We start from the raw sequence: 19,351 nt of genomic DNA, 5'->3' as shown, positions 1-19,351 counted from the left end.
AATCTACCTCGGCCATACGGACGAAAATCCAGATTCGGAGCTTAGGCGAGAGTGAAAGACTGATGAATGAGGTTTGGGGCTGAAGCCTGGAGTAGATGAAATCACCCGAGAGAGGGTATCCAGTGGGGAAAATCGAGACCAATATAGTCTGGAGAAGGAGGCGTGGCCAGAGAAGCAAAGAAAACAGGCTGAAGGAGGTATTGGAGAGAAGGGAGGATGGAAGAAGCTAGGTCTTAGGCAGAGGTCAGAGGGGAAGAGGTCCAGGGTGGGCAATTCATGTGGGAGCTGTCTTCAGCAAAGTGTCTCTCACAGGTCCTCTGTCCCTCACTCTCGCCACCACCTATTCCTGGGATAGTGGTCAGATAAGGGCCCTATTCTCATAGACAAAATGAACTTGGCTCACATATTGTAGAATCTAGAAAAGTCTCAGAATTTCTTAGAAAGTTACACTGCAGGCAGAAGGTGCTTGGAACCCCTCACCTCAAGCCTTCACAGGTCCATCTGGTTTCCTCCAGAGCCAACCCCATAATCCTCCTGAATGGTGCCCTTTCCCATCCCCAACCTGCAATTCTATAGCTTGACATTCCTCAGGATACATACACCAGGCTGCTGCTGGGTCTAGCCATATCAGTCTTTATTGATTTGTATCATATATACTGTCCCAGGAAAGTAGTGAGCTCAGGAAAAAGGCCTACAACCTGTCAATCAGTACTTCAAGAGACACTCAGCAAGATGGCATGTGTATGTGTCTGGGTATCCACATGCTCTATTTGTCCTCTCCATTTCACCTCAGACCCACTCACTCAGTCCTTTCTTGGACCTCTCTTCACTTGGCTCGCTCTACCAAGAATTCCTCTTTTCTGTCCCAAACCTCCCCATACTTCAAGGACTGGCTTAAAGGCTACCTGCTCCAAGAAACTTCTCTGACTCTATGTCCTTTTGCTCTCTGTTGCTAATTAATCTTTTGTTCAGTTCATCCCTGTCTTGTTCTCCAGTGGCTTCTGCAAGTAATTCTTATCCCCTAGGGTCTGAGTCTGATTTATCTGTTAGCCCTATGCCATGCCCAGCACAGGGCTGGGAATATAGCTTAGGTGCAAGCAGATACAAGTTGGGGTGTGTGTGTGTCTGTGTTTTGGGTTGTGTGCATATTTATAGTTTTGGATCTTGAGGAGTTCTACAGTGTGTGCTGAATGTGTATATTTTTGTGTAGCCATTCATTTAGCAGATGACATTTATTGAGTATCTCTAAAGTTCTGAGTGGGTTTATCACATGGACCTATGTGTACTTACTTTATGCATCTATGGGTGTGCAACTTGTGGGTGTGTATCCAGTCAGTCCCTCAGGACTCTGGGTCTGGGGCAGGAGATCCAACTGGCTATATCTCTGACTGAGGGATAACCTCCTATCCTCTGGGGCCTGTTCTCCTGGCCGAAGGGTGGCTGAGTTTGGTGTAACCCCAGAGTCGGGGCCTCCTGCTTCTCATCCTGGACATTTTTTTTAAAGAGAGAGAGAGAGAAAAAAAAATTTTTAATATTTATATTTTAGTTTTCGGTGGGCACAACATCTTTATTTTTATATGGTGCTGAGGATCAAACCCAGCGCCCCGCGCATGCCCAGCGAGCGCGCTACCGCTTGGGCCACATCCCCAGCCCTTATATGGACATTTGAGGCAACTCTTAGTGTTTATATTTTGTGCGCATGGAGACATGTGAATTGAATGTCATGTCTGAGAAGAAAACAGAAGCTTTAGACCGAGAGGATAAGATCTGGCAGAGGGCCATATTCTGCCATTTACCTGGACCTGACCACAAATAAATCTTCCAAAATCTGGCCCTCTGCTCCCACATTTGTAAAAAGGGGGAATAATACCTATTAATAACTATTTAACAACAAGAGGTCCATCTTGTAGGATGTTGTGAGGTGGAAGGATAAGAAGAATCACTGATACAACGTGCCCAGGACTCTAGCATATAGTAGGCAACCCTTTGTATATGTGTGTGTGTGTGTGTGTGTGTGTGTGTGTGTTTTGTGTGCGCGTGCACAAGCGTCCACGAGCATGCACTTTCACATACAAGTACACACAAGAATCTTGAACCCCGGGAGTTTCTGACCCAGGCCTACCCTCCCCATAAGCTCTGGCTTTGCTCTTCCACCCCAGGGTTTGGGATCTGAGCAAGTCAAGGCTCAGTGGATAGAAGAAGGATCTGTCCCTGCCAGGAACAGGACTAGGATTCAAAGCGACTGCGAAGCAGCTTGAACTTGGACTTGTTATACTTGGTGATGAGATCCAATTTGCTGTGGCCCAGTGTTAGCCGTTTCTCTTCCCCAAACAGGTCATTACTACTACTATTATGATGGCCACCTACTGGGCCCCCAGGGAGGCCAGGCTCAGGTCCCTGCCTGGCACCCTGCAGTTGATGATATTTGGTGATAAGGTCCAGATTGCTGTGGCCCAGAGTCAGCCGCTTCTCATCCCTAGAGCCCACTCCAGCCACGCAAGAAGGGCTTGGTCCTGGGAGGACATTGGGCCCAGGCCCCTCACTTCGGAATGGGCCAAACTTGGTGATAAGGTCCAGCTGACTGTGGCCCAGGGTCTGCCGTCGCTCATCTGAACCCTGTTTGCCAGGCCTGGCCAAGGAGTTGGTTTCAGGGGGCACTCTGGAGTCCTGGGCCTTGGGGTACTGTACCAGGAGGTCCAGTTGACCACAGCTATGGTTTAGGGATAGCTTCCTGTCCTCTGGGGCACTAGGTCTGAGGGAGCTCGAATCAGGAGCCCCCTCAGGACTCTGGGTCTGGGGCAGGAGATCCAACTGGCTATATCTCTGACTGAGGGATAACCTCCTATCCTCTGGGGCCTGTTCTCCTGGCCGAAGGGTGGCTGAGTTTGGTGTAACCCCAGAGTCGGGGCCTCCTGCTTCTCGGGCTTTAGGGAAGGGGACAAGGAGGTCCAGCTGGCCATGGCTCTGACTCAATGATGGCTTCTTCTCCTCCACTGTCTCCAGGGCTATCCCAGGTACCCAGCGACCTCGTGGAGGGTTGGGTTCTAGGCATCCTGGGAACCCATTCTCTGGGAGCCGGGACAGAGCTCGGACCCCTCGGGAGAAGTGTAGGAGGGGGCGGGGGCAGGGGAGCAGAGGTGACCCCACTGTTGGGGTCAAGGGACCATTGCTACTGTGGTTGAGGGCAGGGGAAGACTGGGACCATGGGGCCGCCCCCAGCTTGCCCAGGTTGACCCTGTAGGACCCTGGAAGGCAGCCATGGTTAGGGTCTGACAGCTGGCGATGCAGAGAAGGCTGGCCATTGGCTTCGTGGTGGGCAAGACTTGGGGAGGAAGACCCCATGCCTGTGTCACTGCAGCCACCGCCTCCCGGTAGAGCGAGGTAGGAAGAACGGCCCATGAGAGGTGAGTGCTTGATACTGCTGAGACTGGTGCTGGTGGGTGAGGAGCAGGTGGGGCTTGGGATACCAGGCCCAAAGGCCAAGGTCACTGGGGGAGGACGTGGCGCCCGGGGAGACAGTGGATCCTCACCACCACAGAAGCCCTCCACAGGCCGTGACTCAGCGTACAGACAGCGGAACTCCCTATCAAAGTCTTCCACGATGCGGCCCCTCAGCTGCAGCACCATGCTGGTATGGGCCTGGCTGCAGAGCCAGGTAAAGCTGGGAACAGAGGGTCAAAGTCAGTTGTCAAAGTACAGGGCCCAGAACTTGGCAGGAGTCATAATCAGGGGAGCATGCCTTGCAAGGGACCAAGACTCCATCCTCATGAGGGCTCATAGTGAAGGGGCAGAGCTGTGACTCCAGATTTGTGCTCATCTCAGCCCTGGCTGGAAGACTTGGGCACATGGCTGTCCACCCCAGGGCCTCAACTTCCCCATATATAAAATGGATCAGGGGAAGTTTTCCTTGAAATCTCTCCCTTGTGCAGTAGTTGTTTTCTATTACAAGGGCATTAAAGTAATCCTTCCCTTAGGGGAGACTCCTCCATGGCTACCTCTCCCACACAGGCCTGAGTCCTGCAGGGTGCTTAGCACACAGCAGGTGCTCAGTATGAGTCTGAAGGGATAGACGGGTGTATGCATGGATGGATGGAAGTTCAAAGTGGTCATCTGAGGTGCCCTCTCCAGCCCACGGCGAAGCTTCAGGCCCCTCCCCACTTGACTTGCTCACCTGTAGCTGCCCACCACCACCTGCTCACAGTCGATGATGACAAATTTCTCCAGGGCCTGTCCTGTGAAGCGGCGGCCTGCCTTGCTGCAGTATGTGTCCCCACACGTGCTCCGCACACGCATTTTCTGGACCAAGGGTAGAGGGTGACCTTAAGAGAGTGGGACTCAAGCCATATCTATGTCCCAAGGTAACAGCTATGGTAACCCAGTTCCCCACTTCCATTGATTCCCCTTGTGATCATTGATCACCCACTGGATCTTCTACCCTCCTGACTCCCCACCACCTCCCTGACTGCAATTCTTGGCTTACACTGACCGGCAGATGCCCCCCATTGAGGTCCATTTTATAGCACATCTCCAGGAAGTGCCTCAGGTGCTCCTGGGCCAGGAGCAGGTAAACAGGGACACCACGCCGGCTGGAAACCTCCATGAGGTCACACAGAAGCTCCATGTCAGTGAATATGTCCATCACCACAGCTATCACCTAGGAGAAGAAAGGGAAGCTCAGCCTTGCCCAGAGCACTGCCTGCATCCTATCCAGTCCAGCCCTGTTCCAAGAAGGAATAATGGTATGGAAACTCAGAGGCCACCAGAGCCTGTGAGAATATCTGAATAGGAAGGGCTTTCAGCAATCCCTAACATGGAGTTTTTAACTTGGCAACAGGGAGATTTGACTGACTTGAACCTTGGCTATATGAAGGTCTTTGTGTTTATCTGTCACCAGATACTCAAAGGTGCTTGTGGATCAACTATATTAATCCAAAGTCCCACTCTGTGTTGAGGAATCAGAAACAGATCCCAAATCCTGATTCCCAGCCTAGTTCCTCATACTCTTCCTACTAACTCCAGCCCTGTCTCTGGCTCAGGGGCTGGAAGGCTAAGGCTCCCCTCTTAAGAGCTATAAGCCAGTTGCTGGGCTCCTCAAAGCCCTTTGCTAAACCTGCCTCAGTTTCTCTGTGAAGCTACATATGTCTTATGTAACACCTTATATTCACAGTTTCCCTTACATCCACTCATGCCAAGTGGAATGGAGTTTCTGCCTAGTTGAGGGCTGGGGCTTGTGCCCCTCTCCCATATAAAGGGCTACCTCGAGAAGCCCTGAAACCTCGCTGGTACTCCCAAGTCTCCGGTGCCTTCTTCCCTTTGCATGTATTTACTGTGAGATTTTCCTTTCCTGGGCAGGGCTGAGAGACAGTAGGTACAAGGCTAGCTGAGAGGCAGGAAGTCAAGATCCCAGTATTATGAGTCTGGAGCCAGAAGAACTGGAAAAAAACCTGGACTCTGCCACTTCCTAGAGATAGATAGGGCCTTGGGTGAATCACTTCACCTCCAAAAGCCTCAGCTGCCTCGTCTGCTAAAGGGAGATAATGATAGCTGCATTCTGAGTTATGGGGAATTAAATATGAAAATGATGGACACACAACAGAAGCTCAATAAATGTGCCTTTCCTGCTGCCTTCTTAACAAATGAGGACGTTAGTCCTTGGGAAAAGGAAGTACTTCCCAAGGTCACTCTGGGAGATAGTGACAGCCCAGTGCAGGAACCTGGCTTCTAGCCCAGGGTGGAAGGGTGTAAATGGGAGTGAATAGGAAAAGCACTGGGGTTGCCCTAGTCTACATCACAGACCTGGCCAGAAGTAGGGAACAAGGACAGGCAGGAAAGATCAAAGGGGGATAGTGATGACAACAACCTCACTAATAACCCCATTCCTGATGTCAATCAGGCCTGGCCCTCCCGTGCCTGGGGCACAGACAGGCTTGCCAGTTGGGCTGTGGAGGTACTGGTGGATCCTGGCATCCTGGCTTCTGATCTCTGCAGCGGGAGTCTATCCCCACCTCAAATCCTTCCAGGGGTCATTGTGTCCATTCTCCTGTCTCCTGAGTAGAGGCCAGGTCTGCGGAGTAAAGCTGTGCTGCTGTGTGGCTGGAGACTCACCAGGCATGACTGCCTCTACCTGCTCTCCCATTGTCTTTCCTCTGAGCCCAGAGGCCTCCATTTCTTGTTCCTCCTTGGTGCAGAGCTAAATGCCCAGCCCTCTAGTGCATGCTGAGGCCCTCACACAGTGCCCCCTCTCTTGCTTCAGGCCCAGCTGGAAAGAGCACAGGAGGGTGAGAGGTAGCCGGGGACAAGGGCCTGAGTCAGAGACCCCTTTTCTTTCCCTTAACCTGACAAGTCCCTGGGCAAGTCCCAGCTTTTCCCTGGCCTTAGTCTTTTTCTCTGTTAGTCAAGGGAGTGTCTCAGATGTTCTTTGAGGTTGGGCTTTTAGTTTGGGGATCATTAAACTCTCTGAGAATCTGGTGAAGGCCCTGGACTCTCTCCCAAGAAAAATGCCATAAGGGCCCCTCTCTGCAATATGTACAACCTCATGTATTTTCAGGGTGGGTGAGAGTCCCAGAGGCCCATGCCCTGTTCTATGCTTATCCATAAAGTTCTTGAGTGCCAAAGGGCTATCAAAGGAAATAAAACACATGTCCACCTTCTGGTACATTGGGATCTAATAGAAGTCAAGAGATGTAGTCCCAGTCCTCTCCTTAGTTGCTGTATGGGCTTGTACTGGTCCCTTCCCTCCTTGGGCCTCAGTTTCCACATTTGTGAAATGAATGAAGAGATGTGTTCCTTACCGTGCGGGCCTGGCTGAAGAGGAAACGAAGCAAATCCTTGATGTTCTTGGCCTTGTCGCTCTGGAAGTGGACCACGGCCTGGGTGGGGCTGAAGCCTGTGGCCTGTGGAACCTCAGGCCAACCCAGGTCCAGGTCTGGGGGGTCTACGTCAGAAGCCATGGGGAAGTAGGTGCCAGAAGTGACTTCAGAAAGCATGCTGAGGCGGTCAGTTCCTAAGGCCTCAGGACTCTGAGCCTCGCTGACCTCAGGGCTCCCACGCACATGGCTTGTCATGTAGTCTATGTCCAGGGTGCTCAGGAAAGGCAGTTCCCGCTCCTCAGAGATGACCCGTAGGTAGGCCGCCTCACCCTGCTCCAGGAGAGCGTCAGCTGCCAGCCGGGCTGCTTCACTGTGCTGCAGCACCAAGGGTGAGCTCTCCCGCCACCACGGCCGCTTCAGCTCCTCCACCCGGCCCCGCAGGTATCCCGCCATGTCCTGGGTCCCTCCAGGCCCTAGGCCTCCCAACATGCCTGCCCAGCTGGCTGCCTCACCCAGCACCAGGCTCCATGGTCTGCACCTAGGTTGGCTGCAGCAGGAAGAAGATACTGGCAGAACCACCTCCTGCCTGCCTGCCCTGTGTGTGGTGGGGGCCCCCCAGCCCGTTTCCATACTAAGTCACAGCCACGCTCCGCCCTGTTGCCCCTGGCCACTGGAACCTGTCAGGTCAGCCCCACCTGTCTGCCTACTGTTGGGACTCGCCTGCCTAAGGAAGCGGCAGTGCCAGGCCCTTAGTGCATGCTGCTGCCTCCCTCCCCTCCCCAGCAATGCCATCCCACCAGCTCCTAGCAAGTCTCCAGCTCTAACCTAAGGACACAGGGAGGTTGGGTCAAGGTCCAGAGAGGCTGGGTTTGCTCAGGGACACACACACACACACACACACACACACACACACACACACACACTCTATGATGGATGTATGACTCAAAGACACCCAGATAAAGACATGAATACACAATAAATAACACTCACAACTGACCAATTACATAGACAACAGGCTGACCCGTAGACCACACATTTTGATCCAACTCATTCATGTTGCCAGGCCCCAATTCTAATTTAAACCCTGGCCATAATCCCAAATACACCACCATGGATAGTGCATGCCATGGCCCACATGTACACACAGCCCAGATAAGGGCTGAACAGAGTGTCACAGAGAACAGCCAAAGACATCAACACTCATCTGTCCCCCACTTAGGCCTCTTTGCTCCCATAATCGTGGTGCCCATAGCTCCCTGCCTCACCCTCACTCTGGCTCTGAGCCCATCCATCCAAGAATATGGAATAGAAGCCTCACCTGTGCCAAAAATGGTAGGAAATGTTTAAATGGAGTCTTTCAGGTTCCACCTACCCTGAAATTCTGAGTTAGAAGGCCTGAAATCCTGAGAAGGTCTACAGGTTGCCTTAACAAGTGCTCTGGTGCAGCAGGGTTTGTCAACCCGAGACATGCTGTTCCAGATGGCCATGTTTCCAGCACCCTCAATTCCAGGGATGCTCTTGGTCTGGTGGGAGTCAGGATCCAGCCCTCCACTTCTCCTCTGGGATGAATTAAGTTTTCGTTTGTTGGTTTGTTTTGCAGCACTGGAAATTGAACCCAGGGCCTGACACATGCTAAGCAAGTGCTCTACAATTGAGCTGCATCCCTACTCCTTTTATTATTTCTTTTCTTTTAAATATTTATTTTTTTAGTTGTAGTTGGACATAATACCTTTATTTATTTATATGTGGTGCTGAGGATCGAACCCAGGGTCTCACACGTGCTAGGCAAGCGCTCTACCACTGAGCCACAACCCCAGCCCTTTATTATTTCTTTTTTTTTTTAGAGAGAATTTTTTAATATTTATTTTTTAGTTTTTGGCAGACACAACATCTTTGTTTGTACGTGGTGCTGAGGATCGAACCCGGGCTGCACGCATGCCAGGCGAGCGCGCTACCGCTTGAGCCACATCCCCAGCCCCCTTTTATTATTTCTTTTGAGACAGGATCTCACTAAGTTTCTGAGGTTGGTCTTGAACTTGTTATACTCCTGCTTCAGCCTCCCAAGTGGCTGCGATTACAGGAATGGGCCATGATACCTGGCTTGGAGTTGAGTATTAAATGGTTAGAGTGTAAAAGGTTGTTTCACAGGGTGTGGACACACAGGAAGGGTGGGAAGAAAATCGGGTAGGCACCTCTTCCCCAGCAAGGGCCAGAGTCCCAGGGTATGTACACTTGTCCTCAGAAGGATGGTTAGAGGCTTCCCTCCAGAGAGGGGTCAGCCTCTGGTAGCTGCAGATGGCGAGGAGTGGGCCAGGCACAAGGGGTCACTTTCCACAGAGGGGTAAAGTCTGATGAGGATGGCGGGAGAGCAGGAGACCTAAAGCCGGGGCTCCACCCTATGCAGTACTGACTGCACTTGCTTTTTCTGCTTTATGAGAACAGAAACTTGCATGGGGAGTTTGGACATGGGGCCTAGAGGCGAGAGGTTCAGGGGAGACATAGGCAAGCCATAGGCCAGAAGCTGAAATGCTTTCTTCCTATCCCAAGTTCAGGGGCAGAAATTGGAACACCAGACCCCCTAAGGAGGCTTTTCCCCAGGGGTGGGGAGGATGCATGAGTGGCAGGTAGTTGGGTAAACAAAGTCAGACTGTGGGAGGATGATGAGCTGTGGGGGCTGCTGAAGTGGCAGGGCCCTCATTAGGGCCTTATCTCCAGATTTGTTGGAAGGGGAGAACCAGCACCTTATCTGGATAATAGAAGGACTTCTGGGAGGGAGGCAGGCATGTAGTGTGTTGCTGAGTTAATTGTGTTTGTCCCTAGTATGCATATGATTTGGGCTCTGAATCTTATTACTTTTTTTTCTTATTACTTTAAAAAAAATTTTAAGTTGTTGATGGACCTTTATTTTTTATTTATTCATTTATATGTGGTGCTAAAATCAAACCCAGTGCCTCACACATGCTAGGCAAGCACTCTACCACTGAGCTACAACCCTGGCCCTTATTACTTTTAATAGTGGTAAAAATAAACAAAAAATCTACTTTTTTTTTGGTACTGAGGATCGACCCACATCCCTACCCTCCCTTTTTAAAAAATTTTAAGACAGAGTCTTACTAAATTGCTGAGGCTAGCTTTGAATTTGTGATCTTCCTGCCTTAGCCTCCAGAGCTGAGGTGTGCATTACCACGCTGGCTAAAGTTTTCCATTTTAACCATTTTGAAGTGTACTTCAGTGGCATTAAGTACACTCACACTGTTGTACAGCCACCACAACCATCCATCTCCAGAATTTTTTTTTTAAGAGAGAGTGAGAGAGGGAGAGAGAGAGAGAGAGAGAGAGAGAGAGAGAGAGAGAGAGAGAGAGACAGAGAGAACTTTAATATTTATTTTTTAGTTATCGGCGGACACAACATCTTTGTTTTTTGTATGTGGTGCTGAGGATCAAATCCGGGCGGCACGCATGCCAGGTGAGCGCGCTACCGCTTGAGCCACATCCCCAGCCCCAGAATTTTTTTTTCAAAACTAAAACTCTATACCCACAAAACAATAGCTCCTCATTTCTCCCTCCTACCCCAACCCCTGGAAACCACCATTCTATTTTGTGTCTATGAATTTGACTGCTCTAGGAGCCTCATTTTGGTGGAATTATGCAGAATTTGTCTTTTGGCGATTGGCTTATTTCACTTAGCATGATGTCCTCAAGTTTCATCCATGTTGTAGCATGTCAAACTGTCCTTCTAGGGCTGAATAATATCCCATTGTATGAATGTGCCCATTTTGCATATCCATTCACCCACAGGTGGACACTTGAGTTGCTTCCACCATTTGACTATTGTGAATAATACTACTTGGAAAAGGGTGTACAGGTGGGTGCGGTGGCTCATGCCTTAATCCCAGTGGCTCAGGAGGCTGAAGGCAGGAGGATTGCAAGTTCAAAGCCAGCCTCAGCAACTTAGAGAGGGCCTAAGCAACTCGGTGAGACCCTGTCTCTAAATAAAATATAAAGTGCTGGAGATGTGGCTCAGTGGTTAAGCCCCTCTGGGTTCAATTCCCAGTACCGGACGAAAGAAAAGAAAAGAAAAGAAAAGAAGAGAAGAGAAGAGAAGAGAAGAGAAGAGAAGAGAGAAAAGAAAAGAAAAGAAGAAAAGAAAAGAAAAGAAAAGAAAAGGAAGGAAGGAAGGAAGGAAGGAAGGAAGGAAGGAAGGAAGGAAGGAAGGAAGGAAGGAAGGAAATAAAATGGATTTACAAATTTGGCTCTGTATTTCTGTGTATTCCCTTCAGGACAAAGTTGGTACTACATTCCATATTTGTAAGTAAAAAGTCATTAATATTGGCAATTCCATATGGTTCAACAAAATATATATACAAATACCTATGCATGACTGTACCTGTGTGTATGTACACATAGCATACTGTCTGGGACATTGTATGCCTGTATTTTAGTCTTTAACTATCTGGTCACATGCCATTGTGTGTAACTGTGAACACGTCTGTGCACAGATCTGTTGTGTGCTGGGTATTTGGGCAGTGGGAACCCTTGACTCCAACTCTGGCCTGCAGTACTGGGTGTGTGTGTGTACAGGGAGACCAGTTGAGAGGAACAGGGGTGGGAAGACTGAGTTGAGGGAAGAGGGTCCCAGGAATCCCTGCCATCCTCCTGGTAATAACAGCATCTACCTCAAATCCAGTCCCCCAGGGCTTCAGGATCAGCTGCCCCTCCCTGTGGGCTGTGTAGATAAAGGGTAATGGGAAGTAAACAAGTGTATCTCAGCTGTGGAGCTGGGCTTTAGGGTGCTAGGAGGCATACAGACAGACCCAAGCCCAGCCCCTGGCTGCAGCGTGTGGGGGACAGGTCCCTTAATGACTGTTATTAAAAGGAACAAAACTATTTTCCTGTCCAGGAGGTGTGTCGGGAGCCTGCCTGGCATTGCTAGGCATTCTCGGGGGCCTTTTAACCTTGTCTCTTCTAAGCTGAGTGGCACCTGGGTAGGTGACTGTCATGTGGGGTGGTGGGAGCAGAGTCTGGCTACAGCTCTCCAGTGTTGCTCTAATGCCAGCATTGCCACAAGCCTGAATTGTGGCACCTCTGGGCCAAGGGAGAGAGCTCTGGTGAGGCACAGAGTGCCCAGATGGCTTTAAACAAGGAAAAGCTACCTAAAAGTTAGAGAGACAAAGCAACAGATGGTTAGGAGTCGGAGACAGAAGGTTTCAACAGCTTACAATGGAAAGCAGGGAGTTCCTTCCAGGCTCGGGGAAGAGAGCCAGGTTGCCCCTGGAAGGAAGGTGGAAGCTGAGGCACATGGAAAAGTGCTTTGAGGACAGCCACTGAAGTCACTCTGAAGAGCCCCAAGAGCTTGCTAAAGATGATGGCACAGAGGTTGGGAAGAGTCCAGAGTAGTATTTAAGGATAACTTAGGAAATGACCCTGAGGGGGACAGTGGCCCAAATTACCAGCCTCCCAGATGCAACCTGGATGGGTGATTCACTATTCGCTGAGTGCCACATAGGTCTTCAGGAAAGCATCTATTCTGAGTTATCTCATCTTGTTACCCCAAGGGCTGGGATGTAGGACTGAGCCTACCTAGGAGCTGTGGTTGTGTCACTGGAAAGAGTCACAGCCTGTGCTTGGAGCAGTGGCTGTGTTGCTTAATGGGAGAGCTGAACTTCTAAGTCACAGGGGCTTAATCTATAAAATGGGATGAAGAGCACCTCCTTCACCAGATTGTTCTGAGATAGAAGTGCTGATCTGCGCCAAGCTCCAACAAAAGTAGTTGCAGTAGCTCAGTGCATGCTGAATTCTAGAGCTTTTCAGGCTGTGAAAGGGAAGGGACTCAATGGAGGCCTGAATGCAGATGAAGCAATGACCAGAAGAACCCAAGGATCTCTTCCTGGATAGTCCCTGGACTTCCACAGGCTAGCCCTGAAGGTCACCACTGGACTGTGCCAGTAGAGTGTAACTGGTCACTCCCACTACTGCCTCTGGGATCCCATCTCTCATTTCACCCATCTCACAGGAGGCAAGGTGGCAAGGTCCTCTCTCCCTCTGCACGCACATGCACATATCTGGCATTCACACCCCCTCTGGAATGCCAAACATTTGGGCAGCCACTTGTAGGAGACTTGTGCCACCAGTGTTTCCATAAGAGGAGGAATTCCCACTCCACTTTCTGGAAGAGAAAGTACCACTTCCTCTTCTGCATCCTTACTTGCTCCTTCCTTCCCAAAGGAAGAGGAATGACTTGTCTGGTGGCTTAGGGAAGGAGCCAGACTCAGGTCTTTCTTGATTCTCCTTTCTCTTTCTCTGCCTCTGGTTAGTTCTGCAGTAGTTCAAGGTATCTCATTCTCCATCCACCTTCTGGGTAAACCTATAGAGGAGATCCTGCCCCTACAAGGGACAGTTCTGCCCTTTCATGGGTGCACAGGATGCTTAGTTGTGGGAGTATCTTAGCAATTTCATTTGGCTAGTGAAATTGTTCTCCAATCAACTGTATCAGTAATAATACTGATAAAACCTTTTTTTTTTTTTTTTTTTTTTTTAGAAAAAGGAAAAAGAAATTGTATTGCTTTGCTAGCAAAGGAGAAACAAGGGGACTCCTGTCCTAGAGGAGTCTCCCCATCAGGGGGGAACATGGATTTTTTTTGGTTTGTTTTTGGTACGGGGGATTGAACCCAGAGCGCCTAACCACTGAGCATCCTTTTTTTTTTAAATTTTGAGACAGGATCTAACTAAGTTGCTTAGAGCCTCTCTAAGTTGCCTAGGCTGGCTTTGAACTTGCAATCCTCCTGCCTCCGCCTCCTTAGTTGCTGGGGTTACAGGTGTGTGCCACCTCATCCATGACAGGGTTTTTTAAAGAGATGATTCAAAGCTACATTCCTCATGTTCTCTGTCAGGAGTTGTAATTGACTTGTTAATTTGGAAGATAGTCATTTCTTAGATCGTCTGGTGCCATCCCCAAGTCTGGATTACTTTTTTCCTGTGGTTGGTGTGTGCTCAAGGACAGATAACTCTGCCTAGGATGGGGAAGAGAGGCAATCCTGTTTTCCCCAAAACCAAGGATGAGGAAAGATTAGGGAAGGGGAGGGAGAGGAAGAGAAAGAACGTGTCTGTTTTAAAAATAAGTTGCAGTGGCAGAGCAGCAAAGGCTACATTCAAAGCATAAAGTGGACCACTGTTACCTTTCCCCACTGTCAATTTCTACATTCTATTTCTATGGAAAGATGGGCTATGGCATCTCTAAACTGCTTCCTATAGAAAGAGGGCAAGTTGGGGAAAGTGACCGAAAGTCCTTGTTCTTTATTAGGTGGGGCATGGACAGTTAAGGGTATTCCACATCAGAGTGGTGCAGAGGTCCATGGTGGCAGTTAGCAGGTGACTGGACAATGCATACCTAGGGAAAGGATCATGTAGATGGCCAAAGAAGTCATGACTTTACTGTATTCAGTTTCCTTTTTCGTTCTTTTTTACATGTTGCTGGACCTTTATTTTATTCATTTATTTCTATGCAGTGCTGAGAATCGAACCCAGTGCCTCACCCATGCTAGGTAAGCGCTTTACCACTTGTGAGCCACAACCCCAGCAGTTTCCTTTTTTTTGAAGTGGACCAAGATGTAGCAACCCATACCATTCCAGGAGAGAAGGCAAGAGTTCCCTGAAGCAAGAGGAGCTTTGGCAGCTGCTGGGACATCCCTTGTCCCTCTCTTTACTTATAGGAATAGCTTCTCTGGTTCAACCCAAGGCAAACTCACTCAACTCCTAACTTTCCAGCAGTTAGCTCTCAACAACTTTGCCAGCCACCTTGCATCCTCAGCATAGAAGTGGCGTTGCTTGGAGTACCAGGCCTGCCCTAGAAAGCTGGAGTGAGGGCTGTTCTCAAGTCCCATCTGAATCACCAATTTGTTATAGAAAACTTGGTCTCTGTCTCCAATGTCAATCTAATAATGAGAACACCGTTTTGAGGAAAAGGAAAAAGAAGTTTTATTGCTTTTTTACCAAAGGAGAAACATAGGGGACTCCTATTCCAGAGGCTGTGATTCTAAGGCATCTGTCTTAGAATGATGTCCATCTGTCTCATGTCTTATTTCCCAATCCATTCTGAACTTGTCCCCTGCTAGCACAGAAAGCCTTTGATGGGTGGTTAGCACCAGGGGCAGGGGTGATGGGGAGAAGGACACCTGGTGGATAGGGTGAGCAACACATGATGGATACAGCGGGGAGAAGGCTGGAAGTGGGCAGAACCAAGCCAAAGTATAAAAGTTCAAACACATTGGGGCTGTCCTGTTCCCTGCTCACAAACCCACCAGATCCCTTCCTTCACACATTATTAGTCCAGTGATTGATAAATTCTAGATTTCTTGGGCATCAAGACCAGTTGGCATGAGCTGTCCTCTCCTTCTGTGCCTCACCTCAAGAATCCCTAGTCTCCCTCCCTGTATGTTCTTCCAATATCTGGCCTCAGGAAAAGATTCCCTTCTTCCAACCAGGACCGATTGGGTTCTCAAGCCAGACCTCCATTTCCATTAGATTTTGATAGCAATAAGAATCTCTGACATCCACGGGAGTTTCCTATTCCCCTAAGTGCTTAACTTTGTGTGTGTGTGTGTGTGTGTGTGTGCGTGTGTGTGTGTGTGTGTGGCAGGGCGTGGGAGGGGAGGTTACCGGGAATTGAACTCAGGGATGCTTAACAACTGAGCCACATCCCCAGCCCTTTTTACTTTTTTTTTTTTAAAGCTGTCGAAAGCAGGCTTTATTATTATTTTTTTGAACTGTTAATATTTATTTTTTATTTTTTGGAGGACGCAACATCTTTGTTTGTATGTGGTGCTGAGGATTGAACCCGGGCCGCACGCATGCCAGGCAAGCGCACTACCGCTTGAGCCACATCCCCAGCCCCCCTTTTTACTTTTTATTTTTGTGGGTGGGGAGGGGGTACTGGGGATTGAACTCAAGGGCACTCCACCCCAGAGCCACATCCCTTTTTTGTATTTTATTTAGAGACCGGTCTCACTGAGTTGCTTAGTGCCTTGCTTTTGCTGAGGCTGGCTCTGAACTGGTGACTCTCTTGCCCCAGCCTTTGAGCTACTGGGCATGGGCCACTGCACCTGGCAGGTGCTCTACATTTAATTGGAATCCCCCCACCTCCTTCACGCATCTCCCTTGAGTTTTCACCTCTCTCCTAAAACCTGCGTGGTTTTTCTGTTTCTTCTCAGCTAGCACGCACATCCCAAAATACCAACAGTTGCTGCCATACTCTGCCGTCTTCACCACTCGTCTATTCTCTTTACAATTATGTTTCTGAATAGTCAGAAACCCTTGAGCTCTCCAGCTCATTCCCTGGCCCCTACTCTGCAGCAGACCCAACTGAGTCCTTCTGGAAGTGACCCTCGAACCTCCTACCACCTCCTGTGAGGGATTCTGCCTCCCTGTCCTAGTCCCTGGGTTACCCTCACCTCTGGGAATTCATGCAGATTCATGATTTCCTCCGTCCTTTCTATTCCTTGCCCTTCCCGGGGGCACCTCTACTGCCTGAAGTCCACCTCCCACCAGCTTGGTTCCCCATGCAGATACCCCAGTGTGCACCAAAAGCAATGGGGTAGGACTGAAGAGACATGTGAGTGTTCATGCTATGGGGTTGTCTCATACCAGTAAGTGTGAACCTGTTTCACTGCCACATGATGGGGCAGCAGTCCCTGCCCTGCCCAGCCTATAGGATGTTGTACTCACCATTTGGAAAAACACAATTCTTTCCCAGCCTGTCTTTCACCAGATGGCACCACCCTTGGCCCCAGGGGAGTTCTGTGGCTGCTCCCCTTCTTTAGGCATTTTGAGCAGTTAGGTGAGTTTTTTCTCTGAGATGTCTCTAGAATTTTTACTTTTCTTTGAATTCCTACTCCCACCCCCTAGAACCTCAACTAGACTCCCTTCCTGGCTGGGCCAATTCATCCTGCACACCACTGTGTATCTCTGATAAGCCTCAACCCTTAGGGCAAATACACCTCCCTGCAGCCTGTCAGATGGCATGGTATCTGGCCAAGCCCACTGCTGGCCCCCTGAACTGTGCAACCTTTCTTTCCTTTAGCAGCCAACTCCACTGGTCCACTTGGGTCTGAAGAGCTTCCTGTTTCTTGCCTTCATCTGGGTAGTTCTACACTTCCTGTTTTTCTTTCCACCTCCCTAAACCCTATCCTGTCTTCAAAGCTTTCCTTATTTCTAACCTTCTTGCGATTTTCCCAGTTAGCCGTCTATGTGCACACACCAGCCCATGTGGCTGGAATAATGCTTTAGGGTTTATTTATTTATTTATTTTTAAACTTCTTAACTACAGCACAACTGCCCCATTCTCCATCTAGAATTCCCTTCCAGAAGTAAAAGCAGAGAACTTGGGTGGTCAGAGCCACACAAGTGTGCACAGCATGCAGGACCTTCCATCATTTCTGTTTCCCTCAGGTGTAACATGAACTTCACACTTACCCCCATAGGACTGTCAATGAGGACTAAATGAGATAATAAGTGAAAATACCAAGCTGTGTCTTAGAGCAGAAATTTTTAAAATAGCAGAGGGCTGGGCTTATGGCTCAGGGGTAGAGCACTTCCCTCACATGTGTGAGGCACTGGGTTCGATTCTCAGCACCACATATAAATAAATGAATAAAATAAAGGTCCATTAACAACTAAAAACAATTTATAAAAATAGCAGCTGAAATGTAGCCTGGGTTTTAATATAAGCTTGCTGTAACAAAGGAGGCTGGGGCACTAGGGTCACCAGTTCAAAGCCAGCTTCAGCAATTAAAAAAAAAATTTAGGCAAAACTGAAACTTCGGAGGCAGTGTTCACATTATTGTTTCTTATTTGCAAACGTTTATAAAACACTTTTCTCCAAAGAGTAAGGAAAATGTTTGTATTTTTTTGATGAATTAGCAGACAGACTTTCTTTTATGTGACAATGGGAACCTTAAGGCTTTCCCTTTTCCATACTGGGCTGCCAGAGGGTCAAGTGCAGATCTCCTCACTGACCTGAGGGAGGCAGTGTGGTCTGGAGAATGAGCAGGAGTGCTGGGGTCACATGATGTAGGCTGAAGCACTCTTGGATAACTCTCTAGACCTCTCTGAACTTTAGTCTCCTCAGTTGTGGAAAAGGGATAAGAAAAATGATGAGGATAACAACTATTTTACAGGACTGGGTGAAACAATGCATTTAAAATACTTTATTATAAAGAAGTCAGGAAAGTTGACGATTAACAGCCTAGGATTTCTATTTTTCCCCCCTCTTCCCTTGCAATAATATGTGCATGTTATCTTTCAAACTTTGCTTTAATATAGCCTTAGTTTTATTATAAACATGTCTCTTAAATTTGCTGTGATTCCCCCTCCCCCAGAAGTATGGAACACAAATGACAAAATCATTCCTAAAAAGCAATCTCTCTAGAGGCAAGAGATCATATCCTTCTCTTGTTTTGTAAAATAACAGTTTACATTAGAAAAACATCAGCTGGAGCTTTTAGTTTTGGTTCCTATGCTGAAGCAAAAGGAGGTGCTTAATATTTTACTATTACTGTTCAAACAAGCTGAACTGTAGGTCAGACTTGAGAATGGTCTAGAAAGGAATTTTTTTTTTTAATTGGGCTTATACTGATAATGACTGATGATTTTAGTCGTTCATTCATTTTCTCATTTATTGAAGTATACACAGATACCGTATATACTTCGATACTCTGCTGAGCACTGGGTGATCCACACCAACACAGCATCCGCTCTACATGGAAGCTCCTCACAAGGCTATGTGCGAGGCGGCTGTGTGGGAGAAAAAAATCACCACATGTGGCAAGGGAGGTGCTAAGTGAGCAGAGGACACTGTAAAGAGTCCTGTGGACAGTGTGCCCAGGCCTGAGGGAAACAGGAGAGGTGACATTCGAGGAAACTTGGGATTTCTTTAGTCAGCAGTGAAAGAGATGAGTTCTGGTGGAGAAAACACACGATGTGGTCCCTTCTGGTAACGCCAAGTGGTTCATTTGCTCAGGGAAGAAATGGGTTAGAGAGGCTGGAATGGAAAGGGGTCAAAGAAGAGCCTGAAGCCTCCAAGTCACTTGGCTTTTTATCTTGAAGGGGAGACAGGCTGGCATCGGGACATCAGAGACATGACAGATCCAATCTGGCTCTTTCAAACATTGCTTGAAATGTCACGTGTTGCTGTGTCTGATGATTACTGAATCCTGTGGATACAGGCTCTGCAAGCAAGGACCATCTATTTGCTGCTGGAGGGATTCAGCTAGAACTTGCAAGAACATAGGCCAACCAAGATGTTATGAAGGGCAATCAAGTTCTGGACCAGGGCTGACCCAAGTGACCTTTAAAGTTCCTTCCCAAGCTGAGGTGCTGGAATTCTAAAGGAAGCCCAGTAGCTAAACTGATGTGAGCTGGGATCTGTGGTTAGGGAGCTTCTGGGCAGCAAATGGGTTAATGCTCAAATAACTTTTATATATGAATTAATGTGCAGAGCTGGGAGCCAAAATCTGTTCCATTAATTTTTCCATCCATTCCAGGAGCAG

The 19,351-nt window shown here is 48.6% G+C and overlaps 1 protein-coding gene across 1 annotated transcript; it reads right to left on the bottom strand.

The window, feature by feature from the left end:
• Window positions 1–2,226: 2,226 nt before the first annotated feature.
• Window positions 2,227–7,313, bottom strand: FAM83C (family with sequence similarity 83 member C; the record flags this gene model as incomplete). Its single annotated transcript, XM_081292283.1, has 4 exons — window positions 6,792–7,313; window positions 4,487–4,654; window positions 4,172–4,296; window positions 2,227–3,661 (listed from the first exon to the last, which is right to left on the bottom strand). Exons 1-4 carry the CDS (start codon window positions 7,296–7,298, stop codon window positions 2,227–2,229), a joined length of 2,235 nt encoding a protein of 744 aa, XP_081148409.1. The 5' UTR covers window positions 7,299–7,313.
• Between the last annotated feature and the right edge of the window lie 12,038 nt (window positions 7,314–19,351).

Source organism: Spermophilus citellus (genome assembly GCF_964194105.1).
Source record: "Spermophilus citellus genome assembly, chromosome: 4".
NCBI classification, from domain to species: Eukaryota; Metazoa; Chordata; class Mammalia; order Rodentia; family Sciuridae; genus Spermophilus; species Spermophilus citellus.
This window is presented reverse-complemented; position numbering and strand designations above follow the sequence as displayed.